At 39.7% G+C, this 27,035-nt stretch overlaps 1 protein-coding gene across 14 annotated transcripts in view; it reads left to right on the forward strand.

Moving 5' to 3' along the window:
* MITF (melanocyte inducing transcription factor) overlaps positions 1 to 27,035 on the forward strand; it is a 168,217-nt gene that overhangs the window by 65,234 nt on the left and 75,948 nt on the right. For 2 of the 14 annotated variants that reach the window (XM_073351081.2, XM_073351082.2), the window contains exon 1: positions 22,628 to 22,709. The exons of 7 other annotated variants lie outside the window; for them this stretch is intronic. In XM_073351081.2, the coding sequence (XP_073207182.2) occupies positions 22,654 to 22,709 (56 nt within the window). In that variant the 5' untranslated portion in view covers positions 22,628 to 22,653. Of the gene's footprint in view, positions 1 to 6,247; positions 6,317 to 14,134; positions 14,208 to 17,145; positions 17,284 to 18,002; positions 18,064 to 22,627; positions 22,710 to 22,752; positions 22,880 to 27,035 lie in introns of those variants that run through there. 5 more of the 14 variants (XM_073351084.2, XM_073351088.2, XM_073351086.2 and 2 more) reach the window with 5 other exon arrangements.

The following is a 27,035-nucleotide window of genomic DNA, read 5'->3' on the forward strand; positions in this document are numbered from 1 at the left end:
TCCCAGACTAGTTCTGTTTCCAGAGTGAATAATGTAAGCGTCTCTCTTGTTAGTGCAAGAATCTAAAAGTGAATCACTATCATAGCTCTGTTTTTGTTCTTATTTTGGTCAGTATTATTAAACATAACACCTAAATCAGGTTTTTCATAGCAGAGAGTTATGTCCTAGTAGAGTTTTAAAAAAACATTAATTACTACACTGCTGGTATCCCTGCATTTTCCATCTATTGTCAGCAGTCCATTCACAACTACAGTACTGCTTGTTTGGTTTTCTGTAATTACTCCCATTCTGTGCTTCTGTGTAAAAAAATTAGTTTTTACAGTAACTACCCTTTGATTGTATACCCAATATGTGCTTTAAGAATCTCATCTCAGGATCTAGGTATGATGTTTTGCCACTTGTGCACTTCAGTTTCAAGTATCAGATAATTTGGTTCCATTTTGGAACGGATTTCATTTTTAATACTCTCACCTAGTTTTAAAAATCAGTCCAAAGCTTTCTTACTGCTTTTAAGCTCTTTGTGCAGTAATTTTTTAGCCTGCATGTTTTGTTTTTTGTACATTGCAAAGCATAATGGGGCTCATGTTTGGTGCTGTATGTGCTAATAAACAGTGAGCTAAATCACCTCTTTTGAAACTCATTCAGTTCCAGTGGAGTTACATGGGAATGAATTTGGCCCAATAATTCAGCTTCCTGTTGTGCAAGAGTGGTACTCTGTTGTCACATCGTACTGTGAAACAGTAAAAAGTACATTTACAAATTAATAAAGAACCTTTTTATGCCTCAGCAGAAGTCTTTATAGAAGGTAACATGTATTTGAGCCAAATGTCATGGAGTAGAAATTGGAAATATCGATACACTAGTGTGATGAACTGGAGCTATATCTGCACAGCTTATGCATTCTGATTGATATTGTGATGTATTATGGGGGAAAAAAAACCCTGTATCATCTGTGCCTACAGGTATGTGGATATACCATTGCTGACAGGCCCTGTATAGCAGATACGTACCAGGACAGGGACAATGGGAAACACTTAATATTAATAATGGTACTTAAACCTCGTGGAATGTTATGTTAAAAAAGCAGCTGCATCCTTAGGTATTTTTTTAAGCTGTTTCCTCTGAAGGGAGGGTGTATGTAAGTGCAGTGGAAAGTTACCAGGAGGAGAACAAAAGAGGCCAGGTGACCAGAAGAGATTTAAATGAAAAGCCACACAGGAACAGAGGGGGCCAGATGTGAAGAGGAAGCATGGGGCAAGGGAGAGCAAAGTCACAGAAGCTGAGGAAGGTGACTCCAGGAGGGAGAGGCCACGTAGCAGGTAGCAGCCACATGGGGAAGGGAGACCTGCCCACTTTCCTGAGCCCAAAGGACTTGGACCTCAGCTCCGAGACTGCCCTGGAGTGGTAAGATTGAGGCAGGGACATGAGTTTTAGTGTTCTGTATGATTTGTACTCTCCTGTGCTTGCTTTACATGATTAAGTGTAAAAGAGCATAAAAGTGTTAGTGCAAATTGTCACTCTGTATTTAACTGCTTCACAATTACTGCTTTCCCTTGTGGCAGTCTAGTTAAACTAGAAGCTTCACACCTTTCAGGTGAAGTTCTGGGAGAGCCGTATGTTTAAGTTGGGGTATCTTGGGAGTTAGCGTTGAGGAGCCCCATTTCTGAGAAGGGGTAACAGACTGAGAGTCAGTGCCCAAGGAAAGTGCTAAGGGAGGAACCCAGGGGATCCAGAGAACAGAGGCTTGGATTCTTCTCACAGCAGTCTTAGAGGAAGGCCAGGAGAGGGTGCTTGCTAGCATCTGTGACAACTAGTGAAAACTTAATTAACCTTTTTAAGAAGGATAAAGGCCAAGATGATCAATAATGACGCATGATTTTGGGTGCTTCCTTTTTCAGGTGCCCAGTTTGACACACTTTAAAGTGGCGGGCCTGTGTTCTCTCAAAATCAGTCCCTTTATAAAAGTATCAATTTGTGTACCCAAAATGAGTAGTTGCTCTTAATTCATCTTGCCAAGGGGCCTGAGGCAAAGCCTGTTGGTGTCAGTGGGAGTCTTTCTGCTGACTTCAGGCAGCTTAGGACTAGGCCCTAAAACCTTATTGCAGTTTATTTAAATACAGGGCTGTACTAAAAGTAGGAGCTTTATGAATAAAGTTTGATGACTGATTAGTGTGACTTGGCTGCTCAGGGAATAGCTATGCTTCCATTCCAATTCAAGAGAAATCAGCTTTGTACAGACCTGAAGGCATCTAAGTATACCCAAAGTTTTATCTGAGTAGATAGCCATGCACCATGTTCTGTCTTTGTTCAAAAATATAGTGCAATATGTATGAAATATCTTTAATATGTACTTTCATATCATTAATTGTGTCTGAGTAAGAAAGAATTGTCCATCTTTAACTCCACTGTTAAAGAACTGAATAGCAGAATGCAACAGTTCCAAGTGTGCCGTGTGAGGCGCTCCCAGTTCTATAAAGGGTTTACAGTAACACCCTAGAAAGACCACTTGAACAGGTCCTTCCTAAACTGGGAAGATGTCAGAAACCTTCTGGATGAATCAGCTAGGTCAGTCAGGATGCAGACCTGTCAGGAAAAAGGATCACTTGAAAGGCACATCTCTTTATTGTGCCCAGGCATTCCTGTAATTGCCTTGGGGATAATCCGTATGGGTTTAATGAAAGGTTTGTTATAATTGATGAATCATACCCATGTTTGTGCAAGAAAGGCTTTTGCCATGGTTTTCCCACTATCATTTCACAGCTTCTCTTCTCTTCTCCCTCTCCACCCCCGCCCCCTTCCCCCACTTGACGGCTTGCTTGCTCACACAACATGATAATAGTTGGAGGACGGGTTTAGTCACTTCAGTCTCTGTTATTGTTTAATTGGACAAGGTGGATGAGTTAATATCTTTCATTGGGCCAACTGATATGTTCTGGGATGCAATCCAGACTGGTGAAAAGTTGTCACCTCTTAACTTATAACCCTTAAGTGCCTTCAAGCTTTGTTTCTCTAACGCTCTGCCTGGAATGCCCACAGTAAGTAACAAGCATGTGCTTTATCTCTATGTATTGGGCAGCCCTGGTCCAACTCTTTAGATCCAGGAGCCTGCCTGTAATGCCACCTACTTCCACTTGTCTTCACCAGCCTTAGTTAACGTCTGGTAAGGTGATAGTAGCTCACCCACCTCATCTGTCTGATATCTTGGGACCAACACAGTTACAAAAACACTATATACGTTGCTTAGTTGGAGAGTTAAGCATGCCTGTGATGAGCAGACTGGCCAAGTCACAGTAATGCCTCTACTTTCCTTTTTAAACTTCATTATTACTATTTATTTGTATTATCCTAGCACCTAGGAGTCCCAGACATGGTCCAGGATCCCATTGTGGTAGGTGCTATATAATCTTTCTGGGATTCCAAATACCAGAGGTCCCTGAGTTGGAAAGCTGAGATCTAGGTTTGGATTCAGACTTTTCCCCCACAAAGTTCAGGGATCACTAATGGATGAAACAGAGTTTAAGCACAGTCTTGTTTTTCTCTCATGTCATCCCTTTATGTGAGGAGCAACTCCTAGTCAATGATCCAATGAATATCTGTGAAGTTAAGCATACGCATAACTGTTTGATGGGTCAGGGCCTAGTATGGTACAGGAAAACAGTACTGGATCTGTGCAAGGAAATGTTTCATGCAGCATTTCAACCTCTAAACATTCTGAGTAGCAAAAGGAACAGAGCTATTATTAGTGATGATGAGTGTGGGACTTTCATAAAGTAGCAGTCATTACTCATCTGTTTTCATTTGCAGAAGTTTTCTAGCAAAAAGCAGGCACAAATGTAATAGCAGAGGCTAGGAGGTGGATAGTAGGAGGGAAAAAGTGCTATCCATTTCTGAAAGCTAGTGCTTAGTAAGACCTTTCTGTATAGCTTTGGTTTTGTGGCCATCAGAAACACAGTTGATTGGGAACTCTTGCCTCGCTGGGTCAAAAAGTAAAAAAAAAAAAAAAAAAAAATGAATTCAGAGGGTAAGTTTTGAGTTTTTTTGTTTTGTTTGTTAGTGTAAAATATGGTGCTTTTGTATCAAACAACTTCTGTTTTGGGGGAAGCCATTCTAGTATGGTATTGTGTTTACATGTTCCTAACTCCTTGCCGTTAGTTGGTTTGCATGAAATGCATTAAGAACTAGAGTCTGGCTTGTACTGTGTATGGAGTTCAGATAAGGAAGTTGGTATATGAACTTACTCAAAAGTAGTCTCTGAATGGAAAGATAAGGGTGATAAAACTCTTGGAGGTACTTATGATTGAATTGCTGGCTGTATCTTAAGGAGTTTAATAAAATTGTAAATCTTTCCTCCCTAGTCCTTTTTCTAAAATGGAAAAGTCCAACAAGTTTGCACAAGACCTTTATATGATCTTTAATGATCAGCTGTTTGACTTCCATGTTTGACTAAAATGTCCATTATCACTGCCTTTACTATTTAACTATGCATATTTGGAGTGATGCTGTCATGAGGTCCTTTCAGGATAGACTCTCCATTGTATTAACTGAAAATTTGCATGCTGTGCTTTTCAACATTTTTGTGTGTGTGCTTCTGAAGAGCACTCGTCCATGTTAAGGAAAAGGTGAAATACTCCCATTGACTTCAGTGTACTTGGGCTTGAATCTGGAGTTATTAGGTCATTGCTGCACAACGTACTGAAAGTTAGTCTTAAACTTTCCATGGAGTTTCCAGTATAACTTGCGCAAATCCAATAAAATCAAGGAACAGCATTTTCTCTTTCCCAGTAGTAAGATTAAGGTTTACCTTGCAAATCAGATTAATCCATAGGGTTATTATGCTTCTCTTAGTGAGAAATTTACTCACTTTTCATGGGCAACATGAATTGGGTGAACTAATCCTTACATATTGCTTATTGCTAATTGCTAGTATAAATACTCTTCTTGTTCAAAATATCTGTTTTAAATTTTTGCAGTGGGGTAGGGGAACAAGCAGAGAAATGTTTAAATTAGAAAAAACAAATGGAACATAACCCTAATAGAAGAAACTCTAAGAACAATTGTAACAGGTTGCAGTTATTAAGCTTAAAGTCCGCGTTGATGCCAAACGTGCATTTTTTTTCTGATAAAGGATGAGACGCAAGAAGACCAATCAACATGTAAATCAGTGGGACCACGCATACAAAATAGGAGGGCAGGATTTGGCCCATGATTATTGTACTAAGGCCTCTTCCTGCTCCTATTGAAATCCGTAACAAAACTCCTCGTGACTTTTTAATGCTGCTGGTTAAAATTCTATCTAGTTACAGTTCACTTTATTGCCACTTTCTTACATTTCTAAGTCTTAAATTTGCTTTGTTTTAAATACATATCTAAAACTTGAGTAAACAGACACTTTCTCTTTGAAATGCTCAGAGCTTGCTATTAGAGTCTTGCTGTCTCCCTTCTTGCTAAGCTGGAGGGAGGAGAATGATTGAGTGGTACAAATGTAACACTTCGATTTGGCTACATACTGTATTTAACAACTAAAATAACCATTTTTTTCTGGATTCACAGCATTGGCTTTATTGCATATAAAGATTTTAGTAAGTCCAGGTCAGCATAAATAGTTCAAAATGACCTGGCACCAGAATGAACAAACACATCTCCACCCTCTGGAAACAGGAGTCTACAGTAGAGAATTTTAATTTGCTTGTTTTTCTCTATGGCAAACATTTAATTTCTTTAGTGTTAACTCTGGTAGTGTGGCTTGTGCAAGCAGGATGTCAAATGGGGAGGGAGCGGGAATCCCCAAGTAATATACTGTCAATTCAGTATTCCTTGGCATCCCAGTTAACTTTCAGCACAACAGTGTTAATCTATTTTTCTAGATGTATTCTTCTGGTTGTGGTGGTAAATAGTTAAAATTCAACTTTTCAATGGGTTGGACTGAGAAAATTTGGCTAATACTGTATAGATGGTAGGGATGGTGGCTGTTCCAGTTCGAAAAATTTAGGTGATGCTTTGAGTATATTGTTTCTTTATTATATACATGCATACAAATATTCATGTGCCTCCATGTTTGCAGGATTGAGCCCTTATTTTCTATCTTGCATTTACATTTTTGATTCATTAGTTTCAATGAAATAAATGGTATTTAGGATTTTTTCTGACTTTTCAATTTAACTCACTCTTTGCATTTAATCCCTTGTTCACAAACGCTTTAATGTGCAAAAGTTCACTGTCAGTACTAATTTCCGCTTTGCTGTTAGGTAGAAAAAAGCATTATTACAGAGAAGCTCTCCAAGCCACAACTCCTTCACACGGGAATATGTTTTGACAGGTATGCTATTGATCAATGGATTCATTATTACTGTATTAATGAAAAATCGAGAAACCAGAAGATATTTGAAAAAGGTCATGATGTTTAAATAATAAACGTAGGGATTTGTTTGTTTTTTAAAGTTGCCTTCTGGGCTTTTCGTCTTTAGGGGATACACTTGGTTGTGGAGAAAAAGCTTGAAAATGTGACTCCTGATGACTAGAATTTTTTTTTTTAATGAAAACTGAGAGTTCTTGCGTATCACTTGTCTCCAGGAGCTGCTGATTTAAGTAAACCCAGCTATCACAAGAGTTGGTAACATTGCTTTAAATGCAATTCCTGGAACAGCTTTTTAATTTTTTTTTCTGTGCACATTACTCATTCAGGCTAAGTGAATGCTTAGCTTTAAGGAAATGGGGCCTGATTTTACTTTCATTGAACTTGCTAGAAAGACTCCCATTGACTGCAGTAGTCGTTGAATCAGGCTCAATGCGTCGTATCGCTGAACTCTGTGAGTCTGCTCACCTGCGTAAAGGTGTGTGCCAAAGTGCTTTCTGGCCCTAAAAGATTACATGTTCCTTATTGTAGAATGACCTTTTGTCACTTCTGTTTTACTGACGTATTCTTCTGTTTCACTTAGAGTATAGATGGAGACGCATATAAAATTCCTAACAAATTAAGATAAGATTAATGAGATGTAATCTTATTTCTAATAGCCAACATTTTTAAAGAGCTGCTGTGCAATTAGTAGCAGCACTGCGGCTATCATAGTTTTGCATGGTTTCAGAGTAACAGCCGTGTTAGTCTGTGTTCGCAAAAAAAAAGGAGTACTTGTGGCACCTTAGAGACTAAATAAATTAGTTAGTCTCTAAGGTGCCACAAGTACTCCTTTTCTTTTTATAGTTTTGTATCTCTGTTGCTAGTACTTGCTAATGCTTCCCATGTAATTCTTTTCAAGGCCATTATTTCACCATAGACTTTGGCCCACAAAAAATGCTTTGGCATGTGAACTGTATTTTTCTGGCTGCTGCTGATGTTGCAATATCCATTTACAGAGGTCTGCTACTGCTGCCGTTTTACCTAGAGCATTTTGCTCTTTGTTTTGGGGGAAATTTTGCTTTCAGTATTTCAGCCTTTCCAGACTTTGCATTCAGTGCACAGATTATAGTTGTAGGAAATCCTTTTCAGTTTTGTGTTTTTAACCATCCACATGTGTATGGTTTTGATTAAACATTCGGTATGCAAAATAAGGAACTAGAACATAGTTCCTGTAAGCAATTGGTTTACTTTATTTTCTGTTTTAGAAGCTTACAATCCATACTACTTGATATCATTATTGCTCTAAGTGTAGTATTCTCATTTAAAAACCTTTTTAAAAGGTGAATGTTATTTTTTCATGTGAAAATGATTTAATAGAATAATCAAAATGTCTTTACAAAGCTCAAACTCCAATAGGCAGGATTTTACAGTACAGTTTGAGGGGGGAAAAATGCATGTTCCGGTTTTACACTCTAGATGCTTGTTCATTCAATAACTTTTAAGCCCTCACCTAAAAGTGCTGGAGACTAAATCTCTGTTTGCGGACTGAGTATTGCACAGGCAATGAAGGCTTCCCCTTTCCGCTCTACCAGTGTGTCAAAATGTGCTTTGGAGGAGCTTAAAGGTGAAAGGAGACAAGAGCTCAGTGTCTGTGACTGCTTGGGATAGAAGGATGCTGATCTTGTCAATTGTTGTAGTGGTGTGACCTGCTGGAAGGACTCTTCTGCTGACCCACCCTGTTAACAGGTGTTGGTGGCTTCACCCACTGTTCCAAAGTTCTGCTGTGTCTTTTGCATACCTTGTTAACTCCACCTGTGATAACGAAAGAAATGTGGGTTTGCTTCATGGCTACAGAGGAAGGATGACCTTGTAGTTAAGGCCCAGGGCGGGCACTTGGGAGTTGGGTTAAATTCTTGTCTCTACCACACATTTCATCTGACCTGACACAAGTCACTTGGAGGACACTTTCAAAAGCACAGATAATAGGTAGGTGCCCAACTCTCCTGTGACAGTCAGTGGGAGTTGGGCATCTACTGCTCTTTGTGACTCTGCAAATGTCTCCTAAATCTGCCTTGGTTCACTATCTGTAAAGTGGAGATAATTCTCCCTTTCCCACATACTTATGTCTAGTCTATACAGACAGTCAGCTGTTATGTCAAGAAAAAGTTCCTGCTCCAATGTGTGCATAGTGTCCACCACAGTGAGAACCCAGTCTTGGAGCCTCTAAGCCTATAAAAAAGATACCAAATGTACATGTCTCTGGATTGCCATGAGATCATGCAGTATGATGACCAGTAAAAATACCAGAGAGTGTCTTCCAGCGCCATAGATACAAATGGGCAAAAGGTGGTTGGTTGATTGGTAGCCAGACTCTTTTTGGAGGTAGACTTTTGAAGTGGCTCCGCTACCTCATGGCAACTCCTAGAGAAAGGAGCTTTCCTCCAGCCCAACCAAAATCTGTTGCATGTATAATAAACATACATTTTCACATGGACCTGAAGAAATGGAAAATTGCCAAGATTTTACAATGACTAGGTTTTTGATTTCTTTTCTCCAGTTCTGGGTGTCCAGTGTGGGATGCTTTAAAAGTCCTGAGACTCTTTGGGATGGCCAGGAAAAGAAGGCGCTCAGCACTTTCTGAAAATCAAGGACCCTTTTTAAGATGTCAAGATGGACAACAAAAACAAAGGCACTAAGCTTTTGAGGGTCACCCTGCCCCTTATCCCTGTCCACATCCCCCCCACCCCAGAGCAGGGGCCAGGAGAGGGGCTGCAGCTCTGGGGAGGGTGGGAAGACATGGGATAAGGGGGCTGAGGTTGGGGCTACAGCTGAGGGAGGATCTGGGTCCAGAAATGGAGTCGCGGCTTAGCCTGGGAATGCAGCTGGGAGACTGGGATGTAGCTGGGAGCAGGACTGGAGCAGATCTGGGGGCAGGGAGGTGCTGGGTGGTGGTCCCTCCCCACCCGCCAATGGGGGCTGACTCGGCCCCTGTAGCACCCCCCCTGGATTTCCTCCATGCCCCCCTATGGGGGCACACCCCACAGTTTGGGGACCACTGCACTAAAGTCTCTGGGGACTCTAGAAAATCTCGACCTTATTTTCCTATGTTCATATATACAGTTGTTGGTAACAGCAGAGATAATCCCTGCCTGGAACATCAGTGTCCACATGTTCATATTGGACACTCTGGCTTGATGGAGGAACAGAGGACAAAATACATAAAGCAGCAGTAATTGAGGTGGAAGGCAAGGCTATTTTGACAAGGGGTTTGGTGATGACATAATGAAAAGGGTTAGCTTCTTTCTGTATCTTCCAAGGAAGAAGTAAGACTTGGAGACTGTCTGGAGGCATGGAGAGAAAGATGCATAGAAACTAACCCAAGGTTACAAATGACAGTGACAGAAAGGTAGTGTTGATGTGCGCTACGGTGGAGCATTTTTAGAGCATTAAATCCAGTGTCTTACTGCCAGAAATATTATTGTATATGGAGATATTCGGGCATTGAACAGACCAAGAAAATAATGTAGATGACGCTGTTTCTTCCACAAACTTTTTTTTGGTTATTCCTAGGAGAGATTACAGACAATATAAGAAGTTTAAAGGTCCATCAAAAAAACATTATTGTCTCATTGTCTAATGCTGTTCCATAGACTCTCCTTGCAGTGAGAAGACTTCAAGTCACTTAATGGAACTTGGGATGCTTGGTGAAATGGATAATCTTTGTGATTTGATTCATTCAGTATTTTGCAACTGTGTAATGTTTAACACTTCCAGATGTTTGATTTTGAACTAATACATGCACTGACAGAACACCCTAAAGACTAACAGACACTCCATCAAATATTGTTATTGGTATGGTTAAAAGTGAGTGATAAACGTTGTACATGGACTCATCATATGACGTACACTTACTAAGAGGTCATCAATATATATTTACCTTTACCATGCTTAACTGTGTTTTCTGATGTTGGGACGTACGCATGCGTCGGTGAGAAAATGTGATGCTTGCTTATGTTCCTTTTGAGCTGACCTAACACAATTGAAATTTTCCTTCAGTATCAATTTTCCAGTAAAATTAAGTTGCTCAGTGTGAATAAGATTATCTGACCAATTGAACCTCTCGTGCCTCAGAAGTAATCAGGAATAGATCACAGCTTCAGAATGCATGTGTTGAGATTATTTGCGCACCGCCAGCCCCCCCCCCCCCCCCTTTTTTTTTTTTTTAAAACTTGGACTGCAGATATCCCTGGAGGGTTGTCGGTGAGGGATCCCCAGTTATGCGGGTTGGTTGGATTGTTCAGATAAGTCATACGGTATTGCTTCTGTTCCCTGATTGGAACACGATGGAAGCATTTCTACTGTGAATATTTGCGATAGAACTTAAAATTTGGCTTCTGCAAATGTTCACCAAGATGACTGACATTTGCTTTCCGATAAAACTGAGTAACATGAGAGCTTGTGGAAAGAAAATAAAAGGAAGGAAACATTTAGTAAGTCAATATTTTAAAATGTGTGTGTGAACATTAGCCTCTTAACTTGAAATATTTTTCTAACTCTGTTTTTCTGTCCATTCATATTCTGGCATGTCCAATGTCAACCATAAATCACTTTAATCATATGAAACTCCCATTAAGTATACTCTTAAAAATGCCAAATAGAGCCCATATTTTAGTTCTTTGTATGGAAAATAGTGTCAGCGCTCTTGTGTGGTTTAGTTCCAGATTCAATTTTTCTGGTCTTCTGATTTTATTACTCACAGTCTGACTTTGCAGCTGCATAACATTAAAGGGACATGGAGTCTCTTGACCTAGGCAGATTTTTAACACTCCAGAAAGACCACTGATAATGATAGTGGGGAGGAGGTGAAATCTAAAAATCTTAATCTGAGTGGTTGATATGAACTGAACCAGATACAACAATGGAACTGTGGACAACTTTAGGCATGGAAAACACAGGAAGATAAAGGAGCATGTATGCATTGCCCCCATATGCACTGGCTAGTTTTTTGTGTGTGCGCCTAAATGAGAGCTGAGCAGTCTTGAAAATCTTACCCCAAATAACTGTCAACAAGAAATGTTCTCTCTGAAATTCTGTTGCCAATGAATATGGTGACTGTTCTCTTCTAGATTTCCCCCCTCCCTCTGCCTAACCCACATACTCAGTTCTGCGTATCATTCCCAATATAAACTGCAGAAATCTTAGGTGTACTCTTAACACAGTATGTCAAAGAAAAGGCAGAATCAGCCCAAACCCAGTAATTATTTATGAAGCAATAACTAATGGATTTACAGAAATCTAGGCACTCAAGTTATTTATAAAATGGGAAAGAACAAGGGGTCACATTGGAGGTATTTTCTTCTTTGCTGTTTCAGTTCAATGCTTTTGAACTTTGGTTCACTCAGCTGGACTAATATACAGAAGTACACGGGGCAATAAGAACGTTGGCACAGAAAGAATTCCAAGAAATTGCAATACAGTAGATGTTGACATTTATTTTCCAGACAATGCAGTGTACCAAATCCTTTATAAATATGTTTTCTTAGAATCTTTCCATATTCATATTTCTACAAGTAAATCCACATTTGTTGTGCAGGAGCTTAGAGCAAAAGGCTATTCAAGTGTTTCTCAGTTATGCTCACTTTCCGACAGGGGTGGAGTTTCACTGTATTGATAGTTAATATATTCTAGTTTCAAATGATTCTGCCACTACAGACTTGCTATGTTAAAATGTTGGGTTTTCTGAGGGCCTAATCCAAAGCTCATTCAAGTCAATGGAAATCCTTTAAAATTTCAGATAACTTTTTCTATACCTGAATGAGAGAATATGGACAGAGTACATCATTAAATTGGAATGGGCTTTGATTTGTTTACACACCGAATTTTCATGTGCAAATTGGGGGTAGCATTTTGCCTGTGGTATCAGTTGGTGACTTCAGATGACTTTCAGCCCTCAAAAGGTAACAAGCTGTCTATCTTAGTGTACATCTGCATTGCAGCTGGTCTATGAATTAGGCTTGTGTAGATGCATCCATGCTCGCTGTCTAAAAATACAAAGTGAGGTTGCGATGCAAGCTTCAGCTCAGGCTGCATAAGCGAGAATGTATCCGCAGGTGTCATATGGGATTGTGCAGCTTGCACTGACGTGCCCTGCAATGTGCTCCCCTCTATTTTTAGCAAGCAAGCTAGATTGCAGCTTGCACAGGTGTGTCTACAGAAGCTGCATATCCTATCCCAAGCTGCAGCGTGAATGTACCCTTTAAAATTTTGAGTAGGTTGCTAGAAAGATCTCATTAACAGAGAAATTAACCCTCTGTGAATAACCAGCCTCAGTACAGTAACTTCTCGAGGCATCATCCAGATTTCATGAGTCAATGTTTTAAAGTGTTGCCAGCTCTCAAACTCTTCTTTAAATGTTTAATTTGCGAAACGAATCAGGTTGCTCCTTTAGGCAGTCTTCTCTGCTGTGCTTATTTTGCCTTATCTCCACACACACTCACAGGCAGAGTATCCTGTTGCATACTGAAAAATCCTAGTGGGAGAGTGCCAACTTGCCAGAAGTTAGGTTGGCTTTGTTCTGTCACCGTCCCATTAAAATTATGAGACTCTAGTTTGCATAGAGTGAACTGTTTGGTTTGAACATAACACATTTTTTTCCCTCCAAACATTACTAAGGGAAGATTGATGAGATATTGTTTTAGCCATCTCGGTCAAATTCTTCATTCTTCACTTAAGCAAAATTCCCACTGACTTAAACCACAGCTTTTGGCCATAAACTATTTTGCTCTAGGTATGTAAATCAGCAGAGTCAGAAGAATCTCAAGTGACAAACTGAGGCATCATCAATCCATTAATGATAATTCTTTTTAATTTACCAGACAAGAGCAGAGGTAGCAGTGTTTGAAGGAAACCAAAAGTATTAGCACTATTGAAAAATGAGACCCAGGAAATTACTAAGCAATTTAACTCCTTATTGGATGAAAGATTAGAACAAAAAGTAAAAATTCAGGTTTCTAATGTAATTAAAGGAATAGGAGAGAAATTCAAACACAAATTAATAAAACACAGGCTAACTATAGAGTTCTCCAACATGTATTCAAACCATGATGGATTGTACATGCGGTAAAGGCTAGATGAGTCGGCTTCAGTGTGGTCTGGAGAGTCTAGAGCAGAGCATTCAATAACTTTAAATGGGATCTGATGTTTGATGCTATGAAGCCTACAGAGCAGTGTTTCATTAAAAGTAATTTTTGGAGTAAATTTTTCTTTTTAATTGGAATGTCTGTGTGGTTTTTTTTGTTAGCTTGTTTTTAAAAAAGACCCACCCCAGTTGAAATCATGGCCATATCCATGTCAATTGGCATTTACCCAACCGACTGTCTTCATTTGGGCCAGGATTTTACCCCTCACCAGCAATGTAGTTGAGGGCAAAGATGGGTACACTGCTGTCATAAATATAAAGGGAAGGGTAAACACTTTTAAATTCCTCCTGGCCAGAGGAAAAACCCTTTCACCTGTAAAGGGTTAAGAAGCTAAGATAACCTCGCTGGCACCTGACCAAAATGACCAATGAGGAGACAAGATACTTTCAAAGCTGGAGGGGAGAGAAACAAAGGGTCTCTCTGTCTGTGTGATGCTTTTGCTGGGACTAGAACAGGAATGCAGGTCAGAACTCCTGTAAAGAGTTAGTGAGCAATCTAGTTAGATATACAGTAGATTCTGTTTTGTTTAAATGACTGATAAAATAAGTTGTGCTGAATGGAATGTATATTCCTGTTTTTGTGTCTTTTTGTAACTTAAGGTTTTGCCTAGAGGAATTCTCTATGTTTTGAATCGGATTACCCTGTAAGGTATTTACCATCCTGATTTTACAGAGGTGATTCTTTTACTTTTTCTTTAATTAAAATTCTCTTTTAAGAACCTGATTGCTTTTTCATTGTTCTTAAGATCCAAGGGTTTGGGTCTGTGTTCACCTATGCAAATTGGTGAGGATTTTTATCAAGCCTTCCCCAGGAAAGGGAGTGTAGTGCTTGGGGTGATGTTTGGGGGGGGGGAGACGTTTCCAAGTGGACACTTCCCCTGTTCTTTGTGTAGCACTTTGGTGGTGGTACTGTTTAACCTAAGCTGGTAAGAACAAGCTTAGGGGGGGTCTTTCATGCAGGTCCCCACATCTATACTCTAGAGTTCAGAGTGGGGAAGGAATCTTGACTGTGTTTACCCACTTCTCATTTGGGGAATACAGAGTTTAGGTTAAGAGTTTACCCACTCTTTTTTCTTTTAACCACTACACCAATGCCCCTCACCTCTTTTACCCTTGAACTCTAATTCCTTGTGCAAAGGAATCTGAGAATAGCTAAATGAAGTTTGACAGGCGAGGTGAAATAAGAGACAAGGCTCCATCTAGTGTATGAGAGTATGCAGTTAGACTTTGTTTTTAGTTCTTTTAGCAAAGTACAGAAAAATTCAAAACCAGCAGGGCTGCCTCTGTTTGTCAAACAAGATTAACACTGGGCATCTAATATGAAGCATCAGCAAGTATGAGGACAAGCATATATTAAGAGTGGCTTTGGCTTTTGGTGCTTGCTCAGTAAGCATGAATTGTATACCATAGCACGTTTCATGTTCATTTTACATCAGTTCCACCTGTAAATAGTTCATAATTGCTTCGTTAATAAAACAGGCAAGTTCTGTTATGAGGGTTGGCACCAGGGTACCAAAGATACTAACTATGGGAACAAATAGAAGGCAGAATGAAGAGTAGCAAAGTCTTAACAGGTTTCAGAGTAGCAGCTGTGTAGCTCACAAAAGCTTATGCTCAAATAAATTTGTTAGTCTCTAAGGTGCCACAAGTCCTCCTTTTCTTTTTGCGAAAGCCTTAACAGTAGGCAGAGTTAAGTGCAAAAAAAAAAAAAAAGTAGACATATAGGCCCCTTTTCTGGAGGGTGTGTGTGTGTGTGAGATCTACACTAGAGTAAAATGTGGTGGAATGGGATTCCTCCATTTTACTTGTCAATGTCATGGTGTGTTTTGCTATTCTAGGGGATGCTTTGTATTCAGGAGGGGGTATACAAAGGGGGGTAAGTCGTGGATGGTACATATACCAGCATGAAGAGAGAGAGGGCAATCTGTCACTGTAAACTCTTGAGCAGCCAGGTGCATCCATGAGAAGCACCTGCTTGAGTAGTTCCATAGTCAATAACACCAGCTGATGATGACTGTGGCAGTGTTCTAGCAGCAGCTTCTCTATAAAGATGAACAATTTCTCCCATGCATTAGGCGTGGAAAGGCTGTTGTGCTTCAGGCATACGTGAATTCTTGTGCCAATTCATGTGTCTTTTTTCTTGAATAAAAATTCATAAATTGTAAGGCCAAAAGGGACCACCGCTATGATGACCTGTTCTGGCCTTCTGCATTTTTGTAGACAATTCAAGGAAATGGAATCTAATTAGGTTTAAATTCTTGGTCCCACCCACAGTATTCCATCCCAGTCACGTAATACAGGATACTGTTATAAAAACATGACTTCTCAGAAGCTCAGTGCCAAAGAGCAACTTGTGGTATTTGGTGACAGACATTCTCTAGGGTGCAATCTGTGCTGTTGAACAGCTGTCCTCTCAATTCTCCAACCTGGTGTACTTTTTATGCTGCTTCGCTGTGAGAGCAACCACTCCTGGTCTGCTCACAGACAACCTCCAGCATGTAAATTATTGCTAGCTATACTGTGTACGTGCTATGGCCAGCCATTCTTGAATTGCACCTCAGAGCAGCACCAGCAAATTTCCAGTCCCAGACTTTCTCCAAGAAATATACATACTGTACTGTCCAGCCTTCTCCTGGACCACACAAGCTCATACAAAGCCTGTCATTTCATTAATAGAAAATGATATGCACAAATCCTGTTATCTCAAATGCAGTTTCCCAAACACTTCAGTCCAAGCACACTGTTAAGATAAAACAAGTTTAATTACAGAAAGATTTTTTTAAAGTGATTCCAAGTAATGAGGCATAAAAGTCAGAATTGGTTACAAAGAAACAAAAAGGTAAAATGCAACTAATACCTAACTTAACAAGCTAAGTGAATTCAAAGCAAAAGTCTCTCGCAGCATGCTTCAGCAGTCTTACTGGCTGAACTCCTTCCAGACTGGAAGTCCAGAGCTGTTTCTTTGCTCATCAGATATTGTGGCTGCTGTGGGTAGAGAGAATAGGAGGAATAACTTAGGGCGTCTGTTCCCCATTCTTTATACTTTTTCCTCCTCTTTGAGAGTCGTGTCCAACTGAGGTTCAGGAGACAGTCAGTCTGTGGGGATTTTGCCAAGATGTAAATTTCTCGCTCATACCCTTTTTCCTGCCAAAGAGTGGCCAGTCAACGAGGTGATGGTCCAAGGTTTCATTGACACCTGGCTGTGGTATCAATTTGCCTTTTGTCTCTGGTTTGTGACTGGCTGCTTTTCTAAACTTGGAACATGTCTCAGTAATGTCATACATTAGAATTTTATAACTTTACATACAATGTTGCCACACACATTTAACCAGGACAATAATGATCAGCAAATTGTGAGTTTTCAGATGATCTCAAGGCATAGTTTGTACAAAATCTATCATAGTCTTGAAAAAGGGATAGACATAGGGCTACAAACTGTCAGTGACCATTTGCAGTGTTAGTCCCATATTTATGTTCACTGAGAGAAGATGAGGGGATCCCAATTCTATCCCTTCCTGCTCCTCTTTGGGAAAATATAGGGATGAGTGAAGATGAGATCAGGGTCTTGGGTACCACAGTGATGGGCACAGACGACGTCTTTCTTTCCTTTCAGAAGGAGAGGAGTTGATGGAGAAGCCATGGAGCCTTTCTGATGTTCTCATGGTAAAATTGGTGTCTGTGTAGGCACAGAAATTGAAGTGTTCCAAACCCCAGTTTGAGAGCCCCTGCAGTTGTGTGAATGCTCTTGCAGGTAATGTGCCACGGTCCTGAGTGCTAAATAAATAAGATCTAAATGTTTTAACCCAGTTAATCCTGAACACTCTCACCAAGGTTTTGTGATGAAGTCCTTGCAGGATTTATAGGTTATAAACTAAATCCCTGCCTTTGCCTTTTGTCACAGTAACGAAGGCAGATGTGAACTTCAGAGTCCAGTGAAACGTTTTCTGGCTCTCGTTCCTGTTTACATGATTCAGGAGTTGGCAACCTTTCCTCAGCAAATATACCCCTAACTCTGAATAGAAATAGCCATTGAAGGGTGATACTGTCAGCAACCAAAGAGGATTAAAACTGTCTAGCAATAGGCTTGTAAATACATTTTGTCAATTTGGCTGCTTTTTAAAAAAGTGCATACACTTTGAAGAAGGTTAAAGAGAGTGTTCCTGCTCCATATCTGCCTCACTCTATGTAGGCCTGAGCAAGATATTAAGAAAAGACTGAAATCTGAGGTCTCTACATTTTGCTAAAACTCTATGAAACTGAATCAATGCTATGACAAAACTGTTAAACTTGGTATTTTTTTGCTTGAAAGCAAGCCTGGTTTTGAGCTGAAACAGGAATATTTTTTTAAATGTATTTTTGGTAATGATCAGTTTTTGCTCTTCACTGTGTTCTAAAGATCATGTGTTCTAATATGTAAACTCTCATTTCACACACTCTCTCTGAAACTGATCCATTTGTTTTGTTCTGCAGGAGTCCCAGAATGAAACTGGGAAATTATTTACATACAACCTTATTTCTGGTATATCGATGAGTGAGTGTTTATTTTATTGACTCAAGGATATCCATTCATAAACATTTATCTTCTTGGTGTTTATCAGAAGCATAATGCAGAAACCATGCTTTCATATATTTATTTAAAATGTGATATTTCATTTAATTAATTGAGCCACATCTGGCTTAAAATATAATTTTTAACTTAGAACCCAAGAACGGCCACACTGGGTCAGACCAAAGGTTCATGTAGCCCAGTCTTCTGTCTTCCGAAAGTGGACAGTGCCAGGTGCCCCAGAGGGAATGAACAGAACAGGGAATCATCAAGTGATCCATCCCCTGTTACCCATTCCCAGCTTCTGGCAAGTAGAGGATAGGGACATCATCTTTGCCCAACCTGTCTAATAGCCATTGGTTCACCTGTCCTCCATGAACTTACCTCGTTCTTTTTTGAACCCTGTGGTTCTGGTAGTCTTGGCCTTCACAACATCCTCTGGTCCATTTTTTTTTTTTTTTTATATTGGATGTAGTGATCTGCAGAGTTAGTATCTTTTTTTTCCCCTTATGTGCACTCTGAATAGACAAATTCAGACGAGAAATAGAGCACAGTTTTAAATGAGGATAATTAAATGTTAGCTAGGGTTGTGGTGGGTTCTGCATTATTTGTAGCCTTTAAATCAAGACAGGATGGTTTTCTAAAAGATATGCCATAGTTCAAACAGAAACTACTTGATGCAGAAATTATTGGGTGAGGTTGTTTTGAGTTATATTTATGCAGGAAGTCATTTCATCATGAGGGTAGTTAATCATAATGGTCCCTTCTGGCATTGAGGGATATGATTTATGTATTAGGATGGTGTTAGGCAACATGGCTACTTGTATACTTTACATGTATTTCTCTAAATGCACAGTCTTCTGCTAACACAAGGGATCCAGTCAAACTTCCACTGAAGTATATGGGAGCCTCTCCACTGATTTCAATGGTTAAAGCTAATTCTCAAAATCTACTTGTTTTTGCTTGCTGTCCGCCAATTGCTCTAGGGCAGTTTCCTCCTTTTTCACTTCCTTATTGCCTCGGTATAAAAAGAATCAGAATTTCCAACTTCAAACACCTCAGCTTTATTGATTAACAGTTGTCTTCCTTTCATTGCTCTTTTTCTGTGTAAAGCACCATGTAAGTTCATGGTATGGCCTAAATAAATAATAGGCATTAAAATGTCACTAAAAATATATTCCCGGCCCTATTCCTGCCCCCAAGATCCCTTAGATAACTTTTGGGGTTTTACAATCACGTTTCTGTATTCTTTTTTAAAAGTGTGTTTTCTCTTCCTTGTTGCTGTGTGAAAGACTCACACAAATGGGATACAAATTGACTGTAGGAGAAACAGTAAAGCTGATTAAAGGAATTGCTGCAAAATACTTAAAGCAAGCGAAAAGCATCATGAAGGTTTTCCTTCAGTCTCCTCCAGTTTATAGCAATCTAACCTGTAGGAACAATAAGTTTAAAGAGAAAAAGTTGCAAACTCAAGTTACATTTAAGTTGATAATGTCCCTTTTGACTGATACCTGGAGATGAGTAGACACTCCAGAGACCTTGGCCTGATTGTGTGTTGCCCTGTGGTCTCTTTGTCCTTTTCTGGTGACATAAAGTAATGGCTAAAGGAAGCAGATCTCCCCAAGGAATATCCTCCGAGAAGGAGCACTCCCCAGCTGACATAGAGCTGGCTGAGCAACATACTCAACACACTCATGGTCCCCTTATGACCTTGACCTGTTGTAAAAGGGGAAAGAGGGGTGTGTGGCCAGCTAGCATTTCATGGCTGCCCACAGGTGCAAGCAGACTATGGGCAGTCCAAGATAAATTAGAGTAGTGTGCAGCTCCTGTAATCTCCACTGGGCACTGAAGTATGCCCACAACAGCATCAGGGCAAACCACATTTGTTGCACATTCCCCTCTCCCCGACTTTTTGCAATGGGCATAGGAATGGAAGGCGTCAGATATAGGGCTTCAGAATTAGCTGAATTGGCAGCCCCAAGCCTTCAAAAGCAATGAGTTAGGCCCCCAAAATCATGAGCAGCTTAAAAATATTTTAAAAAATCACTTGAGGTTACTTTTGTTTGCTTTCTGATTTAGTTTTAAATCTTGTTAAGCTTTTCTTGGCAACTAAGAGGGCTAGAAACTTATTCTTCCCCCCCCCCCCTTTTTTTTTTCTCTTGGTGACCTGTTTGCATAATCGCTTGCCTCCAGGAAGTGGGACTTTAGCCATGATATTTGGTATTTATCTTAAAGTTGGCAATGCTGACTTTGTATGTTATATAATAAGGATCACTTTGATCTTAGAATTGTCTCTGCAACAGAAATTATTGTGGGGGCTTGTTTTCTCCATGTATGTAACATGCATTACTGTTAATAGGGTGCACACGTTGATGGGAAAGTAGATCTAAGAGTACCAGAGCACAGAATTTGGATTGTGATTTTTCATTATTGTGGTTGTTTGTGATTCTTTAATCAAGTCTTACGTGAGTATTTCCGTTTCTCACTTTTAAAAGTCCTGTTTATTCAATACAACTGAACCAGGATGTCGTGTGTGTAAAGAGATGAGATTTAGGGAACCTTTGAATTGTTTAGAAATTATTATCAAACACAATTGTAACAAGTTAAGTCAGTAAACAAAGAATCCAGGATGAACAGAGGAATTTAGTTCCTGAATTACTACACCACTGTAAACTTTTTTTTCCCCCTTGGAGAGGATCCGATAAATGAGAAATAAGTGCAGAAACTGAGAACATTCAACTTGAGTTATTCCTGTTTTCGTTCAGTGGGGCTGCTCACAGGAGTGAGTTTACAGGTCCCAAGAGTCAAGTGATAATCAACATAACTCATTATTCTTTTAACTAAATGACATGAGGTCAGATTTTAGGGCCAACCAGTTGTAAAGCTGTAGTGTAGTGAAATTAACAAACTTTTTGTCTACCCATTGGCGACAGTATTATCTTCCTATTTGTTTACCTAGATAAAGAAGGTAAATTTTACATTACAAAACTCCTAAACTGTAGAGATTATCAGGGTGGTGGTATCTCCTGTCTGCTCCATTTTACCACCTTTTGGCTTTTATTGTAGCGGGTACTCTGTTTTTTGCAAACATGTTTTTTATCAGTAAGTACTGATAATAGGTAAGTAGTGTCTGAATTGCTTGGAAAAGTCTTTAACAAGGTGACTAATAAGACTTTCAAGTGAAAGGCAAATCTTTAAAGCCAGCTCATAGCAGATACCTGTGAAAGAGAAGCATAAGTTTGTTCTCATGGTGCAAGGCTTTGAAAGTTTATTGGATAATACTTTATTAACTAAAGTCGGCTACATCTTTAGATTATTTTTTGACACCTTGCAATTGCTGGAAAGCTGGAAGTCAACCTTACCTAACCGTTTTTCCGTCTTCTCTGTGGGGATTCTGCCTCAGTGTCTTTCAAACACAGCTGAAAATAGGTTCTATAACAGTTCTAATGGAGTCAACTAATGACATCAGTATAGCTTTGACTATAGTGTTTGTTACAGTTATGAGTCCTTGTGGCACCTTGTTTTTGCTGATATAGACTAACACGGCTACCACTCTGAAACCTGTTACAGCTATGTCCTTATGACCAGGAGGACCTGGTTTCCTTTTCTTAAACTTGGAAGGTGAAAATGGTTTACTCTTTAAAGAAAATACATATTTAAAGGCCCTGTCTTCCCACACATAGGCTGCATTTGCCTAAGGAGCAGTAAACTCCAAGCTTTCACACACAATGTTTCCAAAAGTTGTTCTACCTGATAGCAGAGTTTGTCCCATGGTGGAAGCAAGAAGGGGTTCATCTCCCAGAAGCCAACAGAAATAGAGGTCACTTACTGTTGCAGTCCCTCCTGGACCCTTCTGCTTCTCCAGGCCCCTCTGGTCTTCTGAGTTGTTCAGTTTCTGTGAAAGTCCTGGTTGCTAGGGGATCCTTTGCTAGCCAGTGCTCTCGGACTGCAGAGTAAGTGAGCATTAGTGCTTGTGTGACCAGGCCATTAATTTGTGAATGGGACAGCTGCTTTCGGTAGCATTTCTCTCCCCCCCCCCCCCCCCTCAGTATCCAGCTAAAGTTTCATTAAGTCAGTGGGCCTACTAGCAATGTAGTTATTTGTATGTAGGTCTTCACAGGATTGGACCCTAAAGCTACAGACCATTCTTTATTTCTTCAAATCATGGCACAGCATGTGTATCTACTGTTCTGGGATTCTCTGATCAAGTACTTTGTGAAGTAGCTTAATATCTTGTTGGTAAGATATAAGTATATCATAAATTGTGGAACCGTGATTCTGAATTTCTTCCCATTCACTTTTAAATGAGGCTTTTCATTTTACTGTGACAAGCAGCACTCCCCCCCCCCCCCCCCCCGCGCCCCAGGTAGGTGCTGGATTAAACAGGTCTGTTGATGCAGACAGACGCTAGGGCACCATTCTGGCATGGCACAGAACTCTGCTTGGATTGGAGTTGCCAGGGTCTTATCTGGAACCACCCCTAGTGACATATCCACTGCCAGGACTTAGTTTGACTTTCACTCTTCTCCAAGGGCTTGCAGAACACCTTACAGAGGTGGGGGGTGGGGGGGGGAGATGGAAGCTCTTAGAGTTCAGATGTTCATGCCATGCTCCTTTGAAAGCTTCTATCTGTAAGTGAGACTTTATTTCAGAAACAGCACTCTGAACAAATTGTCTGATTTTGTGATGGAGGCTTTGTTCTGAGAGTTAAAAATACTGTGCTTGTTAACTTGTCCTCGTCACCTCGCTTGAAGCTACAACAGCTGTGTCTGACTGGCTAAGACAGAGATAGCAACTTTCGGTAGGGGGAACCTAGAAATGCTTTAATTTGTTTTTAATGACTTTTGAAATTAAGCAAAACATGGTGGTTGGGCTAAAGCAGGGTTTGATATAGGATATAAATGTACTGTGTGGGTTGGGATGACATGATTAGTTCTGTTTCTTATTTATTATACTCACGCTCATTTCTTAATGCATCAACACAGGGATACGTGTAGGGCAAATTTTCCTTTGCTGAAATTCTTGGTTTTATCTTGAAGCTTTTTTTTCTTTTTTTACTGACATCTCCTGGTTAAATTGAGGTATATTACATATATCCATATTAAATTATTTTATAGTGATTATTTTTAACCAATATATTTGAAAGTCTCTTTTATGTATTTTGAACTTATAATTATCCTCTGAGCTTTTAACAGACAAACTGTAAAATCCTTTATTTCTGTGACCTTTGCAACTTCTAGATATTGCCTCTTTACATTTACCCTGCTTAGAGATATGGTGATAAAGTTTTCTAAACAATGTGTCCCCAAGTGAATAGGCATTCAAGCAAATCAACTTACGGCATTTTATTAAGCCAAGACTCCTGCAAAAGCCACCGCCAGAGCTTAATAATTATTTACTGAATGCGCTCAGGTCATGAGAGAGGTTTTCATTAAGATGGAAAAGCATTATGTTCAGCAGCTTGTGAAGGTGTGTTTTAAAGACTGGAAGAAAAAAAATGGAAAAATACTAAATAGTACACAACTGTTTAATAGAATTTTTAATTAAAAAAAATCCATGCATAACTGTAGGTTAAAGATAATTGCATTCTGTAAAGTCCTTCTGTTTCAACAATTAATTGATCATTTGTGAGACTTTTTTGTCTCTATAAAAACTGATTTTGATTTACCTGCTGATTTCCCCCCCATCTCTCCCCCCCCCCCCCCGCAAACTGGCTTTTTGAAAGATTCTTTAGTCCCGCAACTGCTGACAATACACCCAGGTGCATCCCACTATAGAACACACCCGTTTTGCTGCGTACTGAACTGAGAGTACATCCAACTGTTTGATGGACTTCTAAATGGTGTAGTTGGAGGAGAGCAGCTCAGAGCAAGTGTAGTTTGGGATGAACACAGAAAACATTGGTGGGGGAAATGGGGAGGAGGATGTGTTTCTGTCAGCAGCAAAGTAGGCTGCTTGCTATTGCACTTATCTCCATGAGCCCTTCACTTTCAAATGTGGAAAATTTCAGTTTCCTGCTTCAAAGCAGCAGGAAATGTATGGTGTATGTGGACCTATATCAAACATTATAAGAGTAATTCTGTCAGGTTTACTGCGCTGTCCTTGGCAGGAAAGGATGTAGCAGAGTGCCAAGATTCCCCCCCCCTCCCCCATATTGGTACTTTAAGTCATGGCAGCCAATAGAATTGCGGAGTGAAGTGTCACTATAACCCACAATCAATTGTTAAGTTTTAGGAATGAAGTGCTACGGGGGAACCTGTAATAATTTGTTGTGTACACTCTCCTAACTCCATCTTTTCTCCCTTATTTCAACTTTTGTAATGTGCTTCCTTATTTTTTTTTCCATGGGATATCCTTCGGTATGGTGAATAGCAAAATCCACTAACATTTAAGACACAATCAGAAGTTTCACTATTATCAATAGAGTAGGGAAAGGGCATTTATGTGAGTGTAGTTAAGTAGTGCAAAGTCGGTCTGAAATCTTAAATCTGGATTTTTTTCCTCTTGTAGAGAGACTGAAACCTGTATCAATATAAATTAATTTGTGGTGCTGAAGTTTTTAATTAATCAAAAACAGAAATCTCCGAGCCACATGAATGGGAAAGGTTTTATCAGTTCTCCTCTAACACCTGTGGCTCAAAAAAAATAACATAACAATTTCCAGATTAAAATGAATGTTTCTTATTTCTACTTTGGATCTCAATTTAAATGTGAATATTCACTTATGTGCTGTACCGACTAGGAACACAAGTCACTCTCTATATAAATCAGTGTGAACTGGTTAAATGCAAGACTTTGAATGCAAGTTTTTCTAACTGTGCATTCTCTCTTACCTCTGGGCCTCATAAGGACACTCATCTCAGTAGATTTCTTGGAATGTTGAATCTTTGGGCTTGACCATCTCTGTTGCTTCTGTTGGCTTGATTTTTTTTTTTTTTTTTTGTACATTAAAAGTTTTGGCTAGGCTGATCTCCTGACTAAACCTTTAATGCTGTGCTGCTTTGTCGTCACAGACACATATGGTGGCAAGTGGCCTAACTTTTTGTGTGTTCTCACTCCACTTAAATAGTTGAGCTTTAGTAAGATTTTCTCAGACACTTGGGGTTCTTGAAAGCCCTATCATTGTTGTCCAGACTTATAAAGGAGTAATAACTTCCTGGTAAGCAAATTTTGTCTGATCTATATCCCCAAATATGATAATAGTAAGTCTAGTAACCTATGCTTATTTTCTGAGCTGTTGCCCTCTGCAGTAGTCTTCTCCCTTGGTAGAGTAATGTGGCAGGGATCACATTTTAGCATTTTTAATACCTTCATTTAAAGCTCTATCCCTTCTTTTATCCGGAAGAGTGTGGAGTAACATTTTAGGATGGAAATATACTAATCTGCTCATTTTGTGGCCTTGTCATTGCATCTTTTCTATGTAGATCTCTTAAGGTCCATATTTCTTTGTTTCTGTCAATCAGATGCTTATTTGAAGTTCTGTCGAACTCTGGAAGCTCAAGAGCTACCCCCAAATTAGCCAGCCAGTCTGGAGCTATTGCAGAACAGAGTATTGTGCAGAATAATGATTTTATCCCCTGCATTCCAAACACATCCAGTTCTTGGACACTACAGCAAGAACAGGTTGTTTTCTAATTCCTTGGCTTAGAACATATTAAGCCCTGTTGATCCAAACTTTAAATAGGAAGGGATATTGTAAATATCATCATAGAATATCAGGGTTGGAAGGGACCTCAGGAGGTCATCTAGTCCAACCCGCTGCTCAAAAGAGGACTAATCCCCAACTAAATCATCCCAATCAGGGCTTTGTCAAACCTGACCTTAAAAACCTCTAAGGATGGAGATTCCACCATCTCCCTAGGTAACACATTCCAGTGCTTCACCACCCTCCTAGTGAAATAGTTTTTCTGAATATCCAACCTAAACTTCCCCCACTGCAACTTGAGACCATTACTCCTCTTCTGTCATCTGGTACCACTGACAACAGTCTAGATCCATCCTCTTTGGAACCCCCTTGCAGGGGCAAGGAGGAGCCCTTCCAAACTTATGCGCTCTAGCTCTTTTGACACAAAACCCTCTGCTTGCTTGGCTTTGAGTTCAATTACAAACTCAGAACTCTATACCTGTTTTGTCTAGTGGTTCAAGGAAAGTGGTGGACCTGTTTTGAGCTCTGTTTTGAGCCAAGACTGATATGGTGTGGGTGGCTTCCACCCAAACAACCGAGCATTTCAACCTGGAAAAGGGGAAAAACTTGGGTGCAGCGGGGTAAATCCAGCGCCAAATGTAAGTATTAGTGTGTGAAACAAGTATGAGGGAAAAATTACAGCATCCCTGTGAATTTTAACCATTGAGTTTCATACAACTCTGCTTCAGACAGTTCATAGGATCAGCAAAACAAATGAAAAAATGAACAGTGAAGAAAGTTTGGGCTTGTCACTTTTCTCGCTAATCAAAAATTGTGGGACAAACTGGAAAACAAAGGTGTTACATTAAGGTATCACTTTTACCACATTCACTACGTAAAAATAAATATTGTTTCGAGACTTTAGTTGATTACTCCCATTTTCCACAAGTCATCCAGAGGTGATGGCTGCAGCTTGGATCTCCTATACCATCAAAATTGTTGAATGGCTGTTATATCTGTGAAGGACATCCTTGCATTTCTTGACCATGTCTTCAAGAATACTGTGAATGTCTCCCGCCTTGTTGTGACATACATATATTGAACATTTGGATTGCAGTGTAAACGCTTTAGGTTATCAGTTGTGTGCCACACTAGACAAAAGACATAGGAGGTTTTATGTCATATAAACACGGAATACTAACTGAAAATGAGGACCTTATTTTTCAAGAATTTAGATTTATTTATTTATTTATCTGTATTACTGTAGCACTGAGGAGCCCTAGTCATGGACCAGGATCACCTTGTGCTAGGTGCTGTATAAATGGAAACAATA

Source organism: Lepidochelys kempii, chromosome 7 (genome assembly GCF_965140285.1).
Source record: "Lepidochelys kempii isolate rLepKem1 chromosome 7, rLepKem1.hap1, whole genome shotgun sequence".
Taxonomy (NCBI): domain Eukaryota; kingdom Metazoa; phylum Chordata; order Testudines; family Cheloniidae; genus Lepidochelys; species Lepidochelys kempii.